Here is a 15,992-nt window from a genome sequence, read left to right as displayed (position 1 = left end):
TAAGCTCCTTGGTGGGGGTAACTATTTATATTTAACTTCTTCCACATGCTTTATTTCTAATGTCCCTATAGTTGTTAAAAACACAGCATATGTGCACAGTTTTATAAAACACACTGAAAACTCACATCCCATCAGGATGTACTGTATTAAAAGCGTCTCAAGGTTGTCTGGCTGCAGTCTGCCTCTTATTGGCACCACTCAGGTGTAAACGCTGTGTGGCCACGTGGATGGTGCTGGAGAAAAAGAGCAAGTGTTTCCCTACATAAATAATGAGGCTGGGACAGAAAAAAAAGAAGTAATTTGACAATGAATCAAGACGTCCTAAATATTTTGTTTAGGTTCTGTGGTGGGTTTGTGTTTAGATCTGGAGTCTATTGGTTCTGAGACAGAAAAGCCTCTCCTTGTAATTACGATTATAAAACATTACACCAGACGGCCCGTGGCGTTGGTGTGTAAAATAAAAATCCCAAACAGCCATTCACTGTTTACACAAATAGCAACCACGCTTGGCTCGGCCTGCCCGGGATAACTTACACAGACACACAGGAATAAATGGAAACCAGGGAAAGACTTTCAGAAAAACCTCAGATGTCTCAGATGTGATTAGGCTTTTTGGTACACGCGTCTTTTCCTGCCCATTTCTCTCTTTAAACCTGCTATAAGTCATCTGTGCTCTGCTGTAACTGATGCAGACGCTTTAATGCGCCTCTGAGACCCAATTCAGTCGTATTCAAAAAGTGAGGAAAGTTCAAATGAAGACGGCGGCGCCGGCCGGTTTGTGATTTGGACTGAGCCGGTTCGGTCAGGGCCGTTCGGACTGGCTGGAGTTGTAATTTGCCCGCGGGGATCTGGCTGCTTTGTGGTGGCTCGTCTACTCTCCCTATTCATTTACTTGTCTGTGTGTGGCTCGATGTCAGTGTGGATGTGTGTGTCCTCCATCTTTGGTGACGCACAACCAATGCTTACGGCCTGAGTACACTTCATCCCTCATTCTTTTTCATATCCTGCATTAAAATCAATCAGCAATCCATCAGTTCCATCGTTTTTCTCACTGGGAGACTCTTTGCCTATAGATTTATAGATGTGCTTTGCACCTAAAGAGAAGGAGCTCTCTGCCAAAGGGAAAGTACGTGAAGAAGAAGCAGTTTGTGGTTTGATGAAATGGTGCGAAGCCGTCTGCAGGCGAACCACAACGTGAACTCATTATTGCCGATATCCACATTTTAGTAGGAAATTACATATTCCCAGGATAAACCTGTATTAAGCTGTAAACGTAGTGTTACCGTATCTCTGGAATCGACGGAATGCAGACCAAATGCTCTATAGTGTGTGTGTGTGTGCGTGTGCCTGTGCGTGTGTGTACATGTCTGGAAATCTCATTTAGATCTGCAGACAGGGGTAGAGCTGACCTTGGCCCTTCACTCACTTAACACTCCTCCAGAGAGAGGGAACCTAATGACCTCCATCTCACACCACACACACACACACACACACACACACACACACACACACACACACACACACACACACACCCTCCCTCTGGTGTCCCTACAGTTGTTTGTGCCCACATGGATCCTCGTGTGTTTCTGTGCGTGCCTCCATCATTGTCATCTTGTCTCCAGGTGCATCTCTGCAGCGTTTTATTGCAGTTGGTGTAGTAATTAGTGTAATTCACACATCGTAACGTCCCTTGTAAACTTCATGACCCGCGTCAACAAAGGCAGGGACGGGTGATAATGAAGCATTAAGACACGAGCTCGGTTTTTTATAGTTCGCCACAAGTTGTAAGTCGCTGTGTTTATTTCAAATAAAGCTCTTTCAGTCTATTTTTACCTCTGTTGTGTTCGTTTGTTTGTTTGTGGGCAAGATTACACGACAACCACTGGATGGATTTCCATTAAACTTGGTGGAAGGATGTGGTGTTAGTCACGAAAGAGCCCATTACATTTTGGTGCGGATCCAGGATTTTTTTAATACTTTTTTAAACATTGCAGTAAAGGGCGTTTTTCCACATTTTCACAGTTTTGCCAGGGAATAATTTTTTGTGAGCTGATATCTGACATTTGGTGCAGCTTGATGGTATTGAAGGTATGTGCGTGTGTTCTAGTTATTATTATTATTATTATTATTATTATTATTAATCATACACAGTTTCAAATGGAGCGCTCCTGTTTGCCTTTACTCTGGGAACAATGTCCGAGGCATGAGGATGAACTTTTAGTCAGCACGCAGCTACAATAGGATTCTTTGTGCTTGGTTGTTTGTGTGCGTGTGTGTTTCTGTGTGTGTGTGTCTGTGCAGTGGCATCATGCACCCCCTCCCCCCCCCCCTTTTGTATACTGTGGTTGTGCTCACACTCCTCATATGGCCCAACTGAAAGCACATGACACAGTGATCTCACTCTGAGCAAACAGGCCTGCGAGTCGCCATGTGGTTTCTGTGTGTGTGTGTGTCGTGTTCGTGTGTGTGCATATGTGCGAGTGTGTATGTGTGTAGAAATGCGAGAGGTGAGAGATGGAGGGAGATGAATTCATTTGAAAAGAAACAACAAAAGAACCGCAGGAGCGCAGAGTAGACGACACAACCTGGGAAGTGAAATCAGAAAAGGGCATGAAAATGAAAAGAGTCATTGAAGGAGGTGAAATCTTTGTTGTTGTGAAAACATGATCAGCTGCTTCTCTCTCTCTCTCTCTCTCTCTCTCTCTCTCTCTCTCTCTCTCTCTCTCTCTGTGTGTGTCCATGTGGTTCAAATCATGGCTGATGGGGAAATCTCTGCGCTGTAAACAATCAGGTCAAACTACCAAACATTAATTCTTAATGTGGTTTACATATTTACTGTGAACTTGGGCGTTTGTGTGTGGTGTGTGTTTGTTTGTGTGTGTGTGTGTACTCATTTTTGGTACCTTCCTCGAACCTCTTCCAGCCTAAACACTGACCTTGTCAGGACCAGTAGACCTCATGGGGACCAAAGCCCGATACTAATGAGGCAAAACGTCACTTCTGAGGTCCTGGTTAAGGTTTATATTGAACTGTGGTTAGGTTAAAGTTAGGATTAGGAATTAATTGGTCATTAAATTTCGGGATAAGTTTTTTGTGTCTGGCTGTCCACAGGGTCCTAAGAAGGTTAGGAAGGGTAGCTGTGTGTGTGTTTGTTTGTGTGTGTGTGTGTGTGTGTGTGTGTGTGTGTGTGTGTGTTGGGGGGCTGGTGACTTGTGTGTGACTCGTCTCTCGTCAAGCAAAAGGAGAAACAAAGGGGAAAACTGTTATTATACAATCTGCAACAAGAAACAGTCCAACCACTCATTTCTTGTGTTATACAAAGAGAGGCTGACATCTAGAGGTGATTCTGTGCATTGCAGCATGTTTCATTTGATTCAAACTAACTCCTCTCTGTGTCTCTGTTGATCTCAGGGACGATTTCGACGAAGAGGGATTCTGCCAGCCGTACAGGGGCATAGCCTGCGCGCGCTTCATCGGCAACCGCAGCATCTTCGTGGACTCTCTGCAGATGCAGGGCGAGATAGAGACGCAGATCACAGGTGAGGACGACGTGCTGCTGACAGGGAGATGTCGTTCATTAATAATGTTTAAACAGATTCAGTATGATTTTTCCTTTTTTTCCCTAACATCTCACCGATGAACGAATTCCCTCCGAGTCTTTGATGATATAATAATAAACATTATGTGTATACCACCTTTCATACAAGAAATGCAGCTCAAAGTGCTTTACATACAATATAGATACAAATGAAAACATGTTAATAAAACATGTTTGAAAACAAAAAAACAATTTAGGTTCTATAATATTTGGTTGTATTTGTTTTTTTACAGTAATGGTTAAACTGTAAAATATTCAGCCTCAATTACATTTCTTTGTCACAAGGGTTTGATAACAACATCTTTGGAATCATTGCAATTTGTTAAAATATATATTGGCTGAAATAATAATTGATAACTAATAATTAGAAAAAACCTGCTTTCAAGTGGTCTCAGACTTCATGTCGTTGATAAAGAACCTTTGAGAATCGACATACTCTACATAAATGAAATCCTTATGCCAAAAAATATCCGGTTATAAGTTTAAACATGGATTCATTTGCAGTAGGAAGGAAACATGCTGAGTTCAAGGGAAGTTCAGCCGTGAGCTCTGTACGGAGCTCACACGACCCAACTTCTGAACTCCTCTGTTCTCCACCTCTGTGTTTTTGTTTTGTGTGCCTGCATGCGTACGTCCTCATTGGTCCCGTTCAGTGTTGCGTGTTATTGAATACATCCGTGCAGTCATCAGCTTCCCCCTGACTTCCCCCAGCTTCCCCCCCCGAACACCTCGGGGACAGGGGCCGTGAACCCGCTCTCCGATCTGATCAAGGACGAGTGATAATTAAGATTTATGATGCCACAGAGCTGCAATACTCCTAAATCATTCATTTCAGAGGAAACCCAGTAGCCACTCGTTCTCCAAACCTTAATGTCACCTTTACTAATCTTTATTTCATTCTATCTGAGCAAGATGCCGTAGAAGCACTTGGATAATATCCAGCTTTACTTATCTGCTTTTTAATTGCTGGTCTTCTCCTCCACCCCCTGGACAAATCCCCCTTCCTGCCAGTGACAACCACAGAAAAACATATGTTTGCAATAAACGTGCAGGATGACTATGAATCATGTGTCAGCTTTCATTGTCAGTCGCACTCTTTGATGTATGTCGACGCTCTGAAGTGAGCATTGCTGACTTACCACGTCTGTATTTCCTCTCATGAATGTAAGAGACACAGAAACAAATAATGTAACAAATACATTTCATTCAGTCTTGACCAAAAAATCCTCACTTTCTCTGTTCTAACGCCACCTTTGCCTCCTTTATTCCCAGCGGCCTTCACCATGATCGGCACGTCCAACCATTTGTCCGATCGCTGCTCCCAGTTCGCCATCCCGTCTCTCTGCCACTTCGCCTTCCCGACGTGCGACCGCAGCTCGGGAACGGAGAAACCCCGGGACCTGTGCAAGGACGAGTGCGAGATCCTGGAGAACGACTTGTGCAAGACGGAGTACATCATCGCCCGCTCCAACCCTCTGATCCTGAAGAGACTGAAGCTGCCGAACTGCGACGACCTGGCCGCCTACGACAGTCCTGAGGCAGCGAACTGTCTGAGGATAGGCATCCCCATGGCCGAGCCCATTAACAAGAGTAAGACTATGTCACCTGATGATCCCATTTTATTACTTCTACTCATGATTAGTTTCTGAAGAGAGATGAATCCCTGATCGTCTCTGTTGTCGTTGCTAAGAGGAGCTGTTTCAAAACCGTTGCTTTTTGGTGAATCTAGATTTTATTATTCTTCATTTTTTGATTTACAGAGTCTGCCCTTGTGATTTAATCATCTAGTCTTCAAAATGTCAAAAACAGTGTCAAAACTTCCCAGAGCTTCAAGTGAAGCCTTCAGATTTTTAGTTTAGTCTAAAATCCAGAGACATTTCATTTACTGTCTTCTTTGAGACTTAAAAAAGCAGCAAAACTGCACATTTTATTTGCTGGAACCAGTAAATTGTTGCATTTATGCTTGAAAAATGACTGGAATGATGAATTGATAATATGGAGACGTAATGCTTGACCTTGTCCTGCTTTCCAGATCACAAGTGTTACAACAACAGCGGAGCAGACTTCCGCGGGACGGTCAGCGTGACCAAGTCGGGCCGTCAGTGTCAGCCGTGGAACTCGCAGTATCCCCACAGCCACACCTACCTGGCCCTCCGCTATGCAGAGCTGAACGGGGGACACTCGTACTGCCGCAACCCAGGGAACAAGCACGAGGCCCCCTGGTGCTTCACGCTGGACGAGGGGGTCCGCATGGAGCTGTGTGACATACCCATCTGTGGTGAGAGACCAGAACTATGTTTACATCCATGTTAATCACGTTTACACTTAATTCTGTCTCTGTAATACGTGCAGATCATCTTCTGGTGTGATGTTGATCTTCTCTCTCTATCCATCACTAGACCATAAAGACATGTCTGGCGGCGGCAACATGGAGATCTTGTACATCCTGGTTCCCAGTGTGTCCATCCCGTTAGCCATCGCCCTGCTCTTCTTCTTCATCTGTGTGTGCCGCAACAACCAGAAGGCGGCCAGGCCTCCCGCCCCCCGCCAGCCAAAGCCAGTGCGAGGACAGAACGTGGAGATGTCCATGCTCACAACCGCGTACAAGCCGAAGGTAGAGAGCAGCACAGTCATGACGCTGAACGTGTGGAGAAATGAAACGATAAAGGTTCTTTCTGTGCTTTTCTGAAACTGGCCTCATTCATATAAGATACAATACAACTCATCTGAAACCTCAGACGTGACCGTACATTTGAATCATCAACTGTCTATAAAGATGGACGACATGACGGCTCCCTGAAAGAGAAGCCCCACCTCCACCACGTTATTGGATGGGACAGGGACCAAACTAAAAAGTCAAAGTACATACAAATACATTTTCCTCACATTTTTAGATAGTAGAGACAGCAGGACCTCGATACCTCAGTTCCACATCAACTGCGGCTCTGGTTCTGGCTCCAGTTGACTTCAAAAGCGCATGATACAGTCACAGCTCATGCATTGGCTGGACCTCGATATCGTGGCTCCGTGATCACTGTCGCACAGACTGTGGCGCTAATTGACGCCATCTGCGCGTACGTCTTTAGTTACAGCGGAACCAACAACTCTAAAACAAAAAAACATTACAAAAAGATAGGATTAATTGCAGGGCTGCAGCATTAGGTGTACACAACTGTGGTGACTCAAAATAGTAGTATCTTAGTCATGAGAGCTACATTGGCACATCCCCCTGTGTGTCAACTGGGATACGTTGCAGCATGCTGGGGTGACTGGTGTGTGTGTGTGTGTGTGTGTGTGTGTGTGTGTGTGTGTGTGTGTGTGTGTGTGTGTGTGTGTGTGTGTGTGTGTGTGTGTGTGTGTGTGTGTGTGTGTGTGTGTGTGTGTGTGTGTGTGTCTTTGTGTGTGTGTGTGTGTGTGTGTGTCTTTGTGTGCACATGGAAATTCTCTGTCCAAGCCAAGGCTGCAGATCTCTATCATCAGAGCTCAGCAGGTCCAGCAGAGTTCAGCTGCAGCTCTTCTCCTTTGTTTATCTCTCTTTTCCCCTCGTCTCTTCCTCGAATCTCTTCTCACCTAGTCCATCTTTCTGCGTTGCTCCTCTCCCTCCATCCTTTAACTCCTGGAACTCTTTCTTTCATCATCCTTCACTCTCTCCTTCCCTCCCCTCCTCCTTCTTTCACAGACACTCTTTGTAATGTGGATCATCGAGCCTCTGCTCTGCCAGTCAACACACAGCTCACGTTAGGATCTGTATCACATTTCTCTCAAGGTTGCACACTCGGCCGTATCATGTCTGTTTATCTTTCTCGGCGTAATGTTGGTGGTGGTGGTGGGCGGGTGGAGGTGGCTATCTAGACAGTGTGTCTGCATGTGTAAAAACCAGAGCTGACGTTCAAGGTAATGAGAACGACTTTAGCATCAGCAGCTGCCGAGGGAACCGCAAAATGTCACAGAAGCGTCAGAAGCCATTAATATCTCGGCTTTTCTTTAGTTTTTTTCTGGAATGGAACAAACGTTTCACCGGCCTAAAAAAGGGAATCATTCCCCGCTGTGTTTAGATGACGACATTGTGTCTGCACAAAGTTTACAGTGCATCAAATACAGGTTTTCAGAGTGACGGCCGTGCAGCCATGGAATTATACAGCTGGGTTCAAGACATTGAGATATTGTTCACACAACAGACTGTAAAACCATTAAAGCTTTGTTTCCCAGTGCATGCATCTAACTTCCATAACTATTGTAACCCGTTTTTAAAGTATTTGTAAAGTTGTAAATCCTCATATGATACAGTAGTTTATGTATATTATTGTGAATATGAGTCTCCCTCTTCTCTGCTCCTCCAATCTACAACTTACTCTGGGGTTAGGCTGCTACCCAGCAGGCTTTGCTACAGGGTCACCCAGGGGCCAGTGCCTGTGACAATCCGTTTAGACACACATAAACACACACACACACTCACACACACTCACTCACACACACACACAAACCTGCGGTGATGTGAGGAGGATCTGAGGGTTTGGGTGTGGGGAGGAAAAAAGGGGTGAAACAAACCCGTAACTAAAAACATCTGCGTCTCTCATAACAGCAGCAGGCCCCCACACTCTTTACACACACACACACACACACACACACTCATCGCCCCCCTCAGTGTGTGTGTGCGTGTGTGTCTCTCCTGCTCACCGAGGAATTTCTTGAGTTCCTGGAATCTGAAAATCTCTGCCAACCTCTCCTCACCTTTTATCTTTTAGCAGCTACACACACACACACACACACACACACACACACACACACACACACACACACACACACAGAAATTCCCACTCCTTCTGTTTCACCTGCACAGTTCTCAAATATGAGAGTTTAGCTGGACTCACTGAGGATTAACAAATATTGGTATGATAATAACATAATATGATATGAACCAGACATATGGGTCACAGCATTTATGTTTCCAGATATGAACCCATATGAAAAACTTCAATTTACAGAATAAACAATACAGAAAAGATCTGTAATTAGTTACTAAAGTATATTTTCTTATTTCAAGATAGATTAATAAATGGATTTATAGATCTCAAACCGACTATAAGTACTATATATTTGTTTGTATTTATGTTTTTTTTTTAAATATATATCAAGCCTCCATTATTTTTTTTCATAATAAGGGTTTGATACCAACATTTTTTTCTATATATCATATTGTATTGGAAATATTTTACCCTCTAATATCAGTATCAACATCAACCCCCAAAAGTTCTGAAACAACTGAAAACTTTATTTGTTCCTCCTGTTCATTAAAATGAATGAACTCAGTGTGACAGAGTTGTTAATAGTTTTTAGAGTTGTGTAGACAATGAGGAAATATAGGCCATCACCAGATTGACCTTTTCCCCTCAGGCTTGTTGTCTTTCTCCCTTTTCCCTCCCGTGAGCCTTCTCTCACAATGTGAATCCTCGTTCTTGACGGGATGTTTTCCCACTGAAACACTGTTAAAACCCCACGGTTCAGCTCAGCCTCGTTGGATTGAGCTGAACAAATAAACCTCCAGTCCTCCTCAGACTGAGAGAAGCCGGTGGCGTCCCTCCTCACAAAGGAAGCTCCGGCTCGCTCTGTCATTCCTGCAGCAGATTCTACAGTTTTACTGGAAAAGAGAACTAATTGCTTTGTCCCAAACGCTGCTAACATGTCAGATAAATCACACGTTGAGGCGGACAGATTTCTCGATTTTTCCCACATTGCTCTCCAAAGGAAAAGGGAGTCATTGGGGCCCTGACGTCACGGTCTGATTATGACAGTGACTGAATCATCTCCCCAGATTATACTTTTAGTTTTTTACATGCACACAAAAGCTCCAACAGACATTTGGTGTCATATCTGGCAGTTTGCCTGCATCGAATTAGGAAGCAGGGATGTTAACTTACATTTTTCAATAACGGGAGATGATTTACTGTAACATTGTAATGTTTCTACCACTGATCTCATTCCTCCCTTTTTTCTTTTCCCTTCTTTTCCTCTTCCCTCTGCAGAATAAAGCCAAAGAGCTTCCCCTGTCGGCCGTGCGCTTCATGGAGGAGCTCGGCGAGTGCACCTTGGGGAAGATCTACAAGGGTCACCTGTATCTGCCCGGCATGGACCAGGCCCAGCTCGTGGCCATAAAGACCCTGAAGGATCTGTCCAGTACGCAGCACTGGGGTGAATTCCAGCAGGTACAGGATGAATCACCTTCACTCAGGTTTTACTGCCTCCAATCCTGCATCATTTAAAGAAATACTGGCAGAAAGGGTCGGTTTGCATTATGTATCTTAAAAGGGAAGAAAATAATAACATATACAGCTGCTCTAAATAGCTTCTAACTGGTAAATGTGTTTAAAGTGGTTTGAATAAAATATGACACTAAACTACTGCAGCTGTAAAGGACTTTTTTCCCTTTGGAAGTATCAATCTTCCCACAATACTCGCAGCTTGACTTGTTATATTTCCTGAGAAGGTAAACGTGGCGGCCGGGGGGGAGACCGTGTGGCTGAAAATCACTCGACGCCGGATGATTTCTGCTTGAAATAGCTCCAAAAATAAACTGTAACTCCAGACAGGCAGTTCAGATAAATATACAGATGTTAAGGAGGATTTGAAATAAATGACTTGTGTAAAATATAATCCTCACTTTCCATTTGCGAGAGAGCGAAGCTGCAGAGACCATTTAAAGTCACACTACACCCAAAATCAGATTTTTTTTTTTAAAGTGTGAAGTAGTGTTGAAAAGTGGCCATAAAAAGTGGATTGGATCTGATATCATTGTTTTATCATTATGAATCAAAAAACCTTATTTTCACGGTCAACTTTCAATACTTCAAAAACATCAGAACTGATTTTATCAGTTTATCACAGACAGAACGACAGATGTACTTAGAATCTTAATTGTGAGAATGCACATAATAGATAATGCAGTGGAGACTCGGGACCCCACACTTGGCGTTTAAATTAACGATTTGTGAGAAACGGGAACTCACGGAAAACATGCGTGATCAAGTGTGACTTCACAATAAAATCAAGCATTAAAGCGTTTGTCCTCCTTTTCTACCGTCCATCTGCTACAGTGAAAAAAAAAGTTTCTATTTACAGTGTAGTCAACATCCAGGTTGGTGACACTTCCTGTTCAGCTTGCTCTCATTGGCTATTGCAGGTTTCTGCTCACTTGCCCAATCGCTGCTCCTTTAATACTACACGAGTAGAATCATAAATATCGCACATGCCTCAAATTGATAACGCAAATCGGGCCGATAATCATCTAGTGTGCAGCTGGCATCGCACTTTCTTTCCCGACTAATCTTTCTTTCGGTGTCTTTCTTTTCTTAACACAGGAGGCGGCAGTGCTGACCGATCTGCAGCACCCAAACGTGGTGTGCCTGCTGGGTGTGGTGACCCAGGAGCAGCCCGTCTGCCTGCTGTTTGAGTTCCTTCCCCAAGGCGACCTCCACGAGTTCCTCATCATGCGCTCGCCGCACTCTGACGTCGGCTGCAGCAGCGACGAGGACGGCACGGTGAAGTCCAGCCTGGATCATGGAGACTTCCTGCATATGTCCATACAGGTACAACGATCATTGGAGAAAGACCCTGTAGCTCTTTTCAGTGCATAGTTAACATCTAACAAATTCTTAAATGATTGTTTTTTTCTTACTAACCTGATCCAGGTGGCTGCTGGGATGGAGTACCTGGCCAGTCACTTCTACATCCACAAAGACCTCGCGGCTCGGAACGTTCTCGTGGGCGAACAGCTTCACATCAAGATTTCTGACCTGGGTCTGTCCAGAGAGATCTACTCGTCGGACTACTTCTGCGTCCAGCCCAAGACGCTGCTGCCCATCCGCTGGATGTCCCCCGAGGCCATCATCTACGGCAAGTACACCTCCGAGTCGGACATCTGGTCGTTCGGAGTGGTGCTGTGGGAGATCTTCAGCTACGGCCTGCAGCCCTACTACGGCTTCTCCAACCAGGAAGTGATGGAGATGGTGAGGAAGAGGCAGCTGCTGCCCTGCCCAGAGGACTGCCCCCCCAGGTAAGCTTACAGGTCATAGAGGTTGTTCTTCAGCATCAACATCACATGCGTTTGGACAAGGCAGCAGCTTTTTACCTCGGTTTCCATCTTTACGGCTCATGTGTGAGGAGGCTTTATCTCAGACCTGGTTCAGACCTGATATTAACATCTATCCTGAGTGATCTGGTCACAAGGGGTCAGTTCTCAGTACTGGTGTGAATGGACCCAAGTCCATCCTCCTGAGATCAGATCACATGTGGCCCCGTTCTACAGTAAATTTGTGCTAAGCCACATATGAAGGACGGCCTCCTCAGCTGATGTCTTCTCACTTATACGCAGCTCAGTGCTCGTACACTGTGAATGTGTCCAACACCACAAAATGATTTCTATTTTTCTGTAGTAGAGCTCCATGCAGCACATTTATTCATTCAGCCCTCCTGACTCTCACACACGTACTACAGATCTTACTACAAACATCATGTCCAAAGTTTTATAGTATTAAATAGCCGTTCATTCATTCACAATATTCAGAAAATGAGATTTCAATTATTGTTATTCAAATAAGTTTAAAAAACACTTCCTGAAGGGGAAAAAAGCCAATTTGTTTCAGGAGCTGTAATAATAATAACAATAAAGGCATTTGATTTGTTTTTAATCAAAAGTAGTTTAGTAAATTAAATTGTGAAAATTGCCATATTTGATAATACTCTGAATCTTTTGTCTCTCAGGTTCTATGGTCTGATGACTGAGTGTTGGCAGGAGGGACCAGGACGTAGAACGAGGTTCAAGGACATCCACGCCCGCCTGCGAGCCTGGGAGGGGCTGTCGTCCCACGCCAGCTCCAGCACTCCCTCTGGTGGCGGGGGCAACGCCACCACCCAGACCACGTCGCTCAGCGCCAGCCCCGTCAGCAACCTCAGCAACCCCCGTTACGCCGCTGCTGCCGCCGCCGCCGCAGGGTACCTGTACCCGGCCCAGGCTATGCCCACGCCAGCCCAGATGGCTCAGATTCCAGGCTGGGCTCCCATGGCTGTGCCCACAACTCACCAGCGATTCATCCCCGTCAACGGATACCCCATCCCCACTGGATACGCCGCTTTTCCTGCCCACTTCGCTCCCCCTGCTCCGCCCACCAGGGTAATCCAGCACCACCTGCCACCTCCCAAAAGCCGCTCGCCCAGCAGCGCCAGCGGCTCCACCAGCACGGGTCACGTCAGCGGCGTGCCCTCCACCACAGGCTCCAACCACGACGCCAACGCGCCGCTGCTCTCCCACTGCATCATGCCGGGCAGCGGCGGGGGGTCAGTTCAGGTGTACGGACAACTTACCCAGAAGGGGATGGGACACCTGGACCACGGAACACACACGTCGGCGCTGCTCACTGCTGATCACGACGTGCTGATGTACGACACGGTCATCACCGCAGACCTGTAGACGGACGGACGGACGGACACTCACACACACGTTGGGGCCTCTCACCCAGTGACCTGCTATAAGAATTCTCCTCTGGTCGGACAGGGAGCGAACAGAAAACAGGTTCTGGAAGCAAGAAACACTGTCGCAGCCACACGAGTATATACACGGCTGTTTGACTTTTAAATGCCTTCCTGTTTAAAGCAAGTGTCCTTACCGCCATGGTTTGAAAATGTCTTTATTTTAACCTCTGTGTAAATACGGTACATAAGTCCTTGAATGAATGAAATACAAAGATATATATTCAAAAAGAACTTTTTTTATTATGGAAAACACTTTAAAGGGGAAGAAGGAGCGAGTCCCACCCTGTGTTCCTCTCTGTGTGGTGCAACCTGACAAACACGTGTCAACAAGGTACAGGCCTGTTTCCTGCAGGATGCTGAGGAGACGCTGCCACGCCACTCGCTCCTTTCTGGACGTTGAAATGGAAAAAAAAAGTGCTGCACATCAAAGCTTGTGCAGTGAAAGAGAAGATGCATTCAGCAAGTGATGGAAGAATGAATGAAGCAGAGGTGTGGAGCTGCCCTGGAACTTCAGCCTTTTCAGATTCTTACGTGGGAACTGTCCCACCGAAGCAGCTGAAAGTGAAACACACTCGTTCATCCTCATTTTCACACCCTTCAGAAATGACAACTGAATGTTCAACATGACTTTCTGAGACTTGGACACAGGCCTCTTTGCTTCTTTTTTTTCGTTTTTTGAATTTAATAGTAAACTGTGCGTCAGCCTCCTTTCATTCCTCTACATGAGGAAACCGAGCGTTAAGGCCTCTGCATCCTGTCTGTGCCTCCCTCCATCATTTTGTCTGCGATCTCACCGTCTCTACATGGATCCTCCAACCTGCCAGTGGATACATCATCCAATCCCTCACATCTACAAACGAAATCACACACCAAACATTTTCTCTTATTGTAGATTGGATGTGAGTTGTTTTATTTTTTTCAGTGTCTAAATTGTGAAGGAATTTACAGATGTTTATTCACAGGGCTTGTCGTCATATCTCTGTTTTTACTTTCCTGGTTTTATTGCATCTGGATTGTGCACAAACAAAACACTGAGGACATCACACAAAGGAGGGAGGATAGAAACAATGAACTCTCACAACAACTAGTGGTAACATTAACGAAACAGAAATAAAATAGTCCAACAGTCCCCTGATGAAGCCACGTTTAAGTTCGCTACATCCAGATTTCTCACTCATACAAATATTTCCCTGAAACGTCCATTAATTATTCTCTGTGAAATCATCACAAATGTTGAAAAGCAACATATCTTGCTTTTCAACATTTGTGATGAAAGAGGGAAAAAGAAAGAGGGAAAAAGGTTCCGCACCAGACCACTGAAATTACAGCTGTTTACATCTTAACTCATCCAGTGTCCAGGTTTATGTGATCATTTGTGGTTTTGATGCATTGTCTTGCCCGATCCTCCTTTTGTGATATGAAGAAGTGTGTTTTTGTGAATGATTAACTCTCTAATGCTGTAGTCACACCAGTGATCTCATCTGTCTGTTCTCATTTCATGATGACGGTTGATTTCATCGCAGCAAACGGCTGAATATGAAGCTTTTTATTTCTTATAGGACAGAATCTGCTGCAGCAAAACAAAACAGTTTGTGATCTCGGTAGTGAAAAGTAAAGTATCTGTGTAGGAGACAATCATTGGTTTGTTGAATGTAGATAAAAAAAAGACAGTTTTCTGTTGACTGTAAATGTTAAGTTTGTCTGATCTGTGATCTGATGTCACTTCAAGAAAGTGTATCCATCCATCAGCTATACTGATCGACATTGGAGGAGTCGCAGCCGACATTGGGCGAGAGGGATGTGGATTTACACCCTGGACAGTTCACCAACTTATCGCAGGCTGAGGTTTCGTTTGCCCTGAGATTCCAACGTAATATCGTCAACAGAGAAGCCGATTGTCTGTAACTAGTGACACGACAAGTTTAGACTTTTCCACCTTTGGTAGAGATTCGTTCCTCGTGTCAAATCCAGTGCATCGCTCCGCCAAGGCCCAACCGTGCCCTTGAATTGAATCAAGCTGCACTAAGTTGTTCACACTCAAGTTCCCTAAATGTGCCTGATATTTTATAGAGAAGATTATTTTATTATTCCCAGGGAAAACAGGGAAAATGTAAAAAAAAAAAGGCTTCAGATCTGCACCAAAATTAGATTTCTAACCGCATCCTTCCACCAAGTCTGTTGAAATCCATTTTTTTATAATCTTGCTTTCCAAACAATCGGTACACGATAAGAACCATGTCTCCGTACTGTATCTTGTTCTCGTGTTTTCCTCTGAAGCAGACTGAGCTACCCAGACATCTGAGTGGGGACACGTGGCCTCCTGCGTGTAAAGGAACGTACATGTATGTGTAAAACTATAACAGTGCAAATAAACCACTTGTACACAAGACTGTGAATCTTGATCAAGTCTAGGTACTTTTGTATTTGGCAAAAACAAATCGTTATTGTACCTTTTATTTTTTTATTTTATTCTTTTCTTTTTCAACACAAAAAAAAACCAGCATAAAGATCCGACAGTGTACCGATCAGAAGGTTCGAACCCTTTTGACCACGAGAGGCCTTGTCTTTGTATTGTGTCTGAACATTTTTGCACAGATGTTTTGTATTGCAAAATCATGTATTAAATGATGTTGTTTGGTTAAACCTGCAGTCACTGATGTGATCATTACTGTGGTAACAACACTGTGAATCCACTGGGTGGCGCTAAATCACAACCTGCTGTGGAACCTTTCATTGAATTTGCCCCTGAAGCTCGAATGACCACCACTGGCCAGGTGGTGGCGCCCTTTAGCTGTTCCCCGTAGTGTGGGTATGGGTTTGAAAACAGCTGGAAATAATATTAGTCCAGCTATGAATTTGGCCAAAGATG

At 44.6% G+C, this 15,992-nt stretch overlaps 1 protein-coding gene and 1 long non-coding RNA gene across 2 annotated transcripts in view; one reads left to right on the top strand and one right to left on the bottom strand.

Annotated features, from left to right (window-relative positions):
- The window catches only part of ror1 (receptor tyrosine kinase-like orphan receptor 1), a 119,952-nt gene extending 106,210 nt beyond the window's left edge, over positions 1–13,742 (top strand). Inside the window, exons 5-13 of the mRNA XM_034581978.1 lie at positions 3,412–3,539; positions 4,871–5,188; positions 5,631–5,876; positions 5,998–6,212; positions 9,622–9,801; positions 10,954–11,181; positions 11,284–11,648; positions 12,356–13,464; positions 13,621–13,742. Coding sequence (XP_034437869.1) covers positions 3,412–3,539; positions 4,871–5,188; positions 5,631–5,876; positions 5,998–6,212; positions 9,622–9,801; positions 10,954–11,181; positions 11,284–11,648; positions 12,356–13,061 — 2,386 coding nt within the window. The 3' untranslated portion in view covers positions 13,062–13,464; positions 13,621–13,742. The remainder of the gene's footprint in view (positions 1–3,411; positions 3,540–4,870; positions 5,189–5,630; positions 5,877–5,997; positions 6,213–9,621; positions 9,802–10,953; positions 11,182–11,283; positions 11,649–12,355; positions 13,465–13,620) is intronic.
- A 281-nt stretch (positions 13,743–14,023) lies between these two features.
- On the bottom strand, positions 14,024–14,566 carry LOC117759713. The gene is made up of 2 exons (XR_004613545.1): positions 14,450–14,566; positions 14,024–14,376 (listed from the first exon to the last, which is right to left on the bottom strand). It is a non-coding gene; the product is annotated as an uncharacterized LOC117759713 (long non-coding RNA).
- Between the last annotated feature and the right edge of the window lie 1,426 nt (positions 14,567–15,992).

This window comes from Hippoglossus hippoglossus, chromosome 4, assembly GCF_009819705.1.
Source record: "Hippoglossus hippoglossus isolate fHipHip1 chromosome 4, fHipHip1.pri, whole genome shotgun sequence".
In the NCBI taxonomy this organism is placed as follows: domain Eukaryota; kingdom Metazoa; phylum Chordata; class Actinopteri; order Pleuronectiformes; family Pleuronectidae; genus Hippoglossus; species Hippoglossus hippoglossus.
This window is presented reverse-complemented; position numbering and strand designations above follow the sequence as displayed.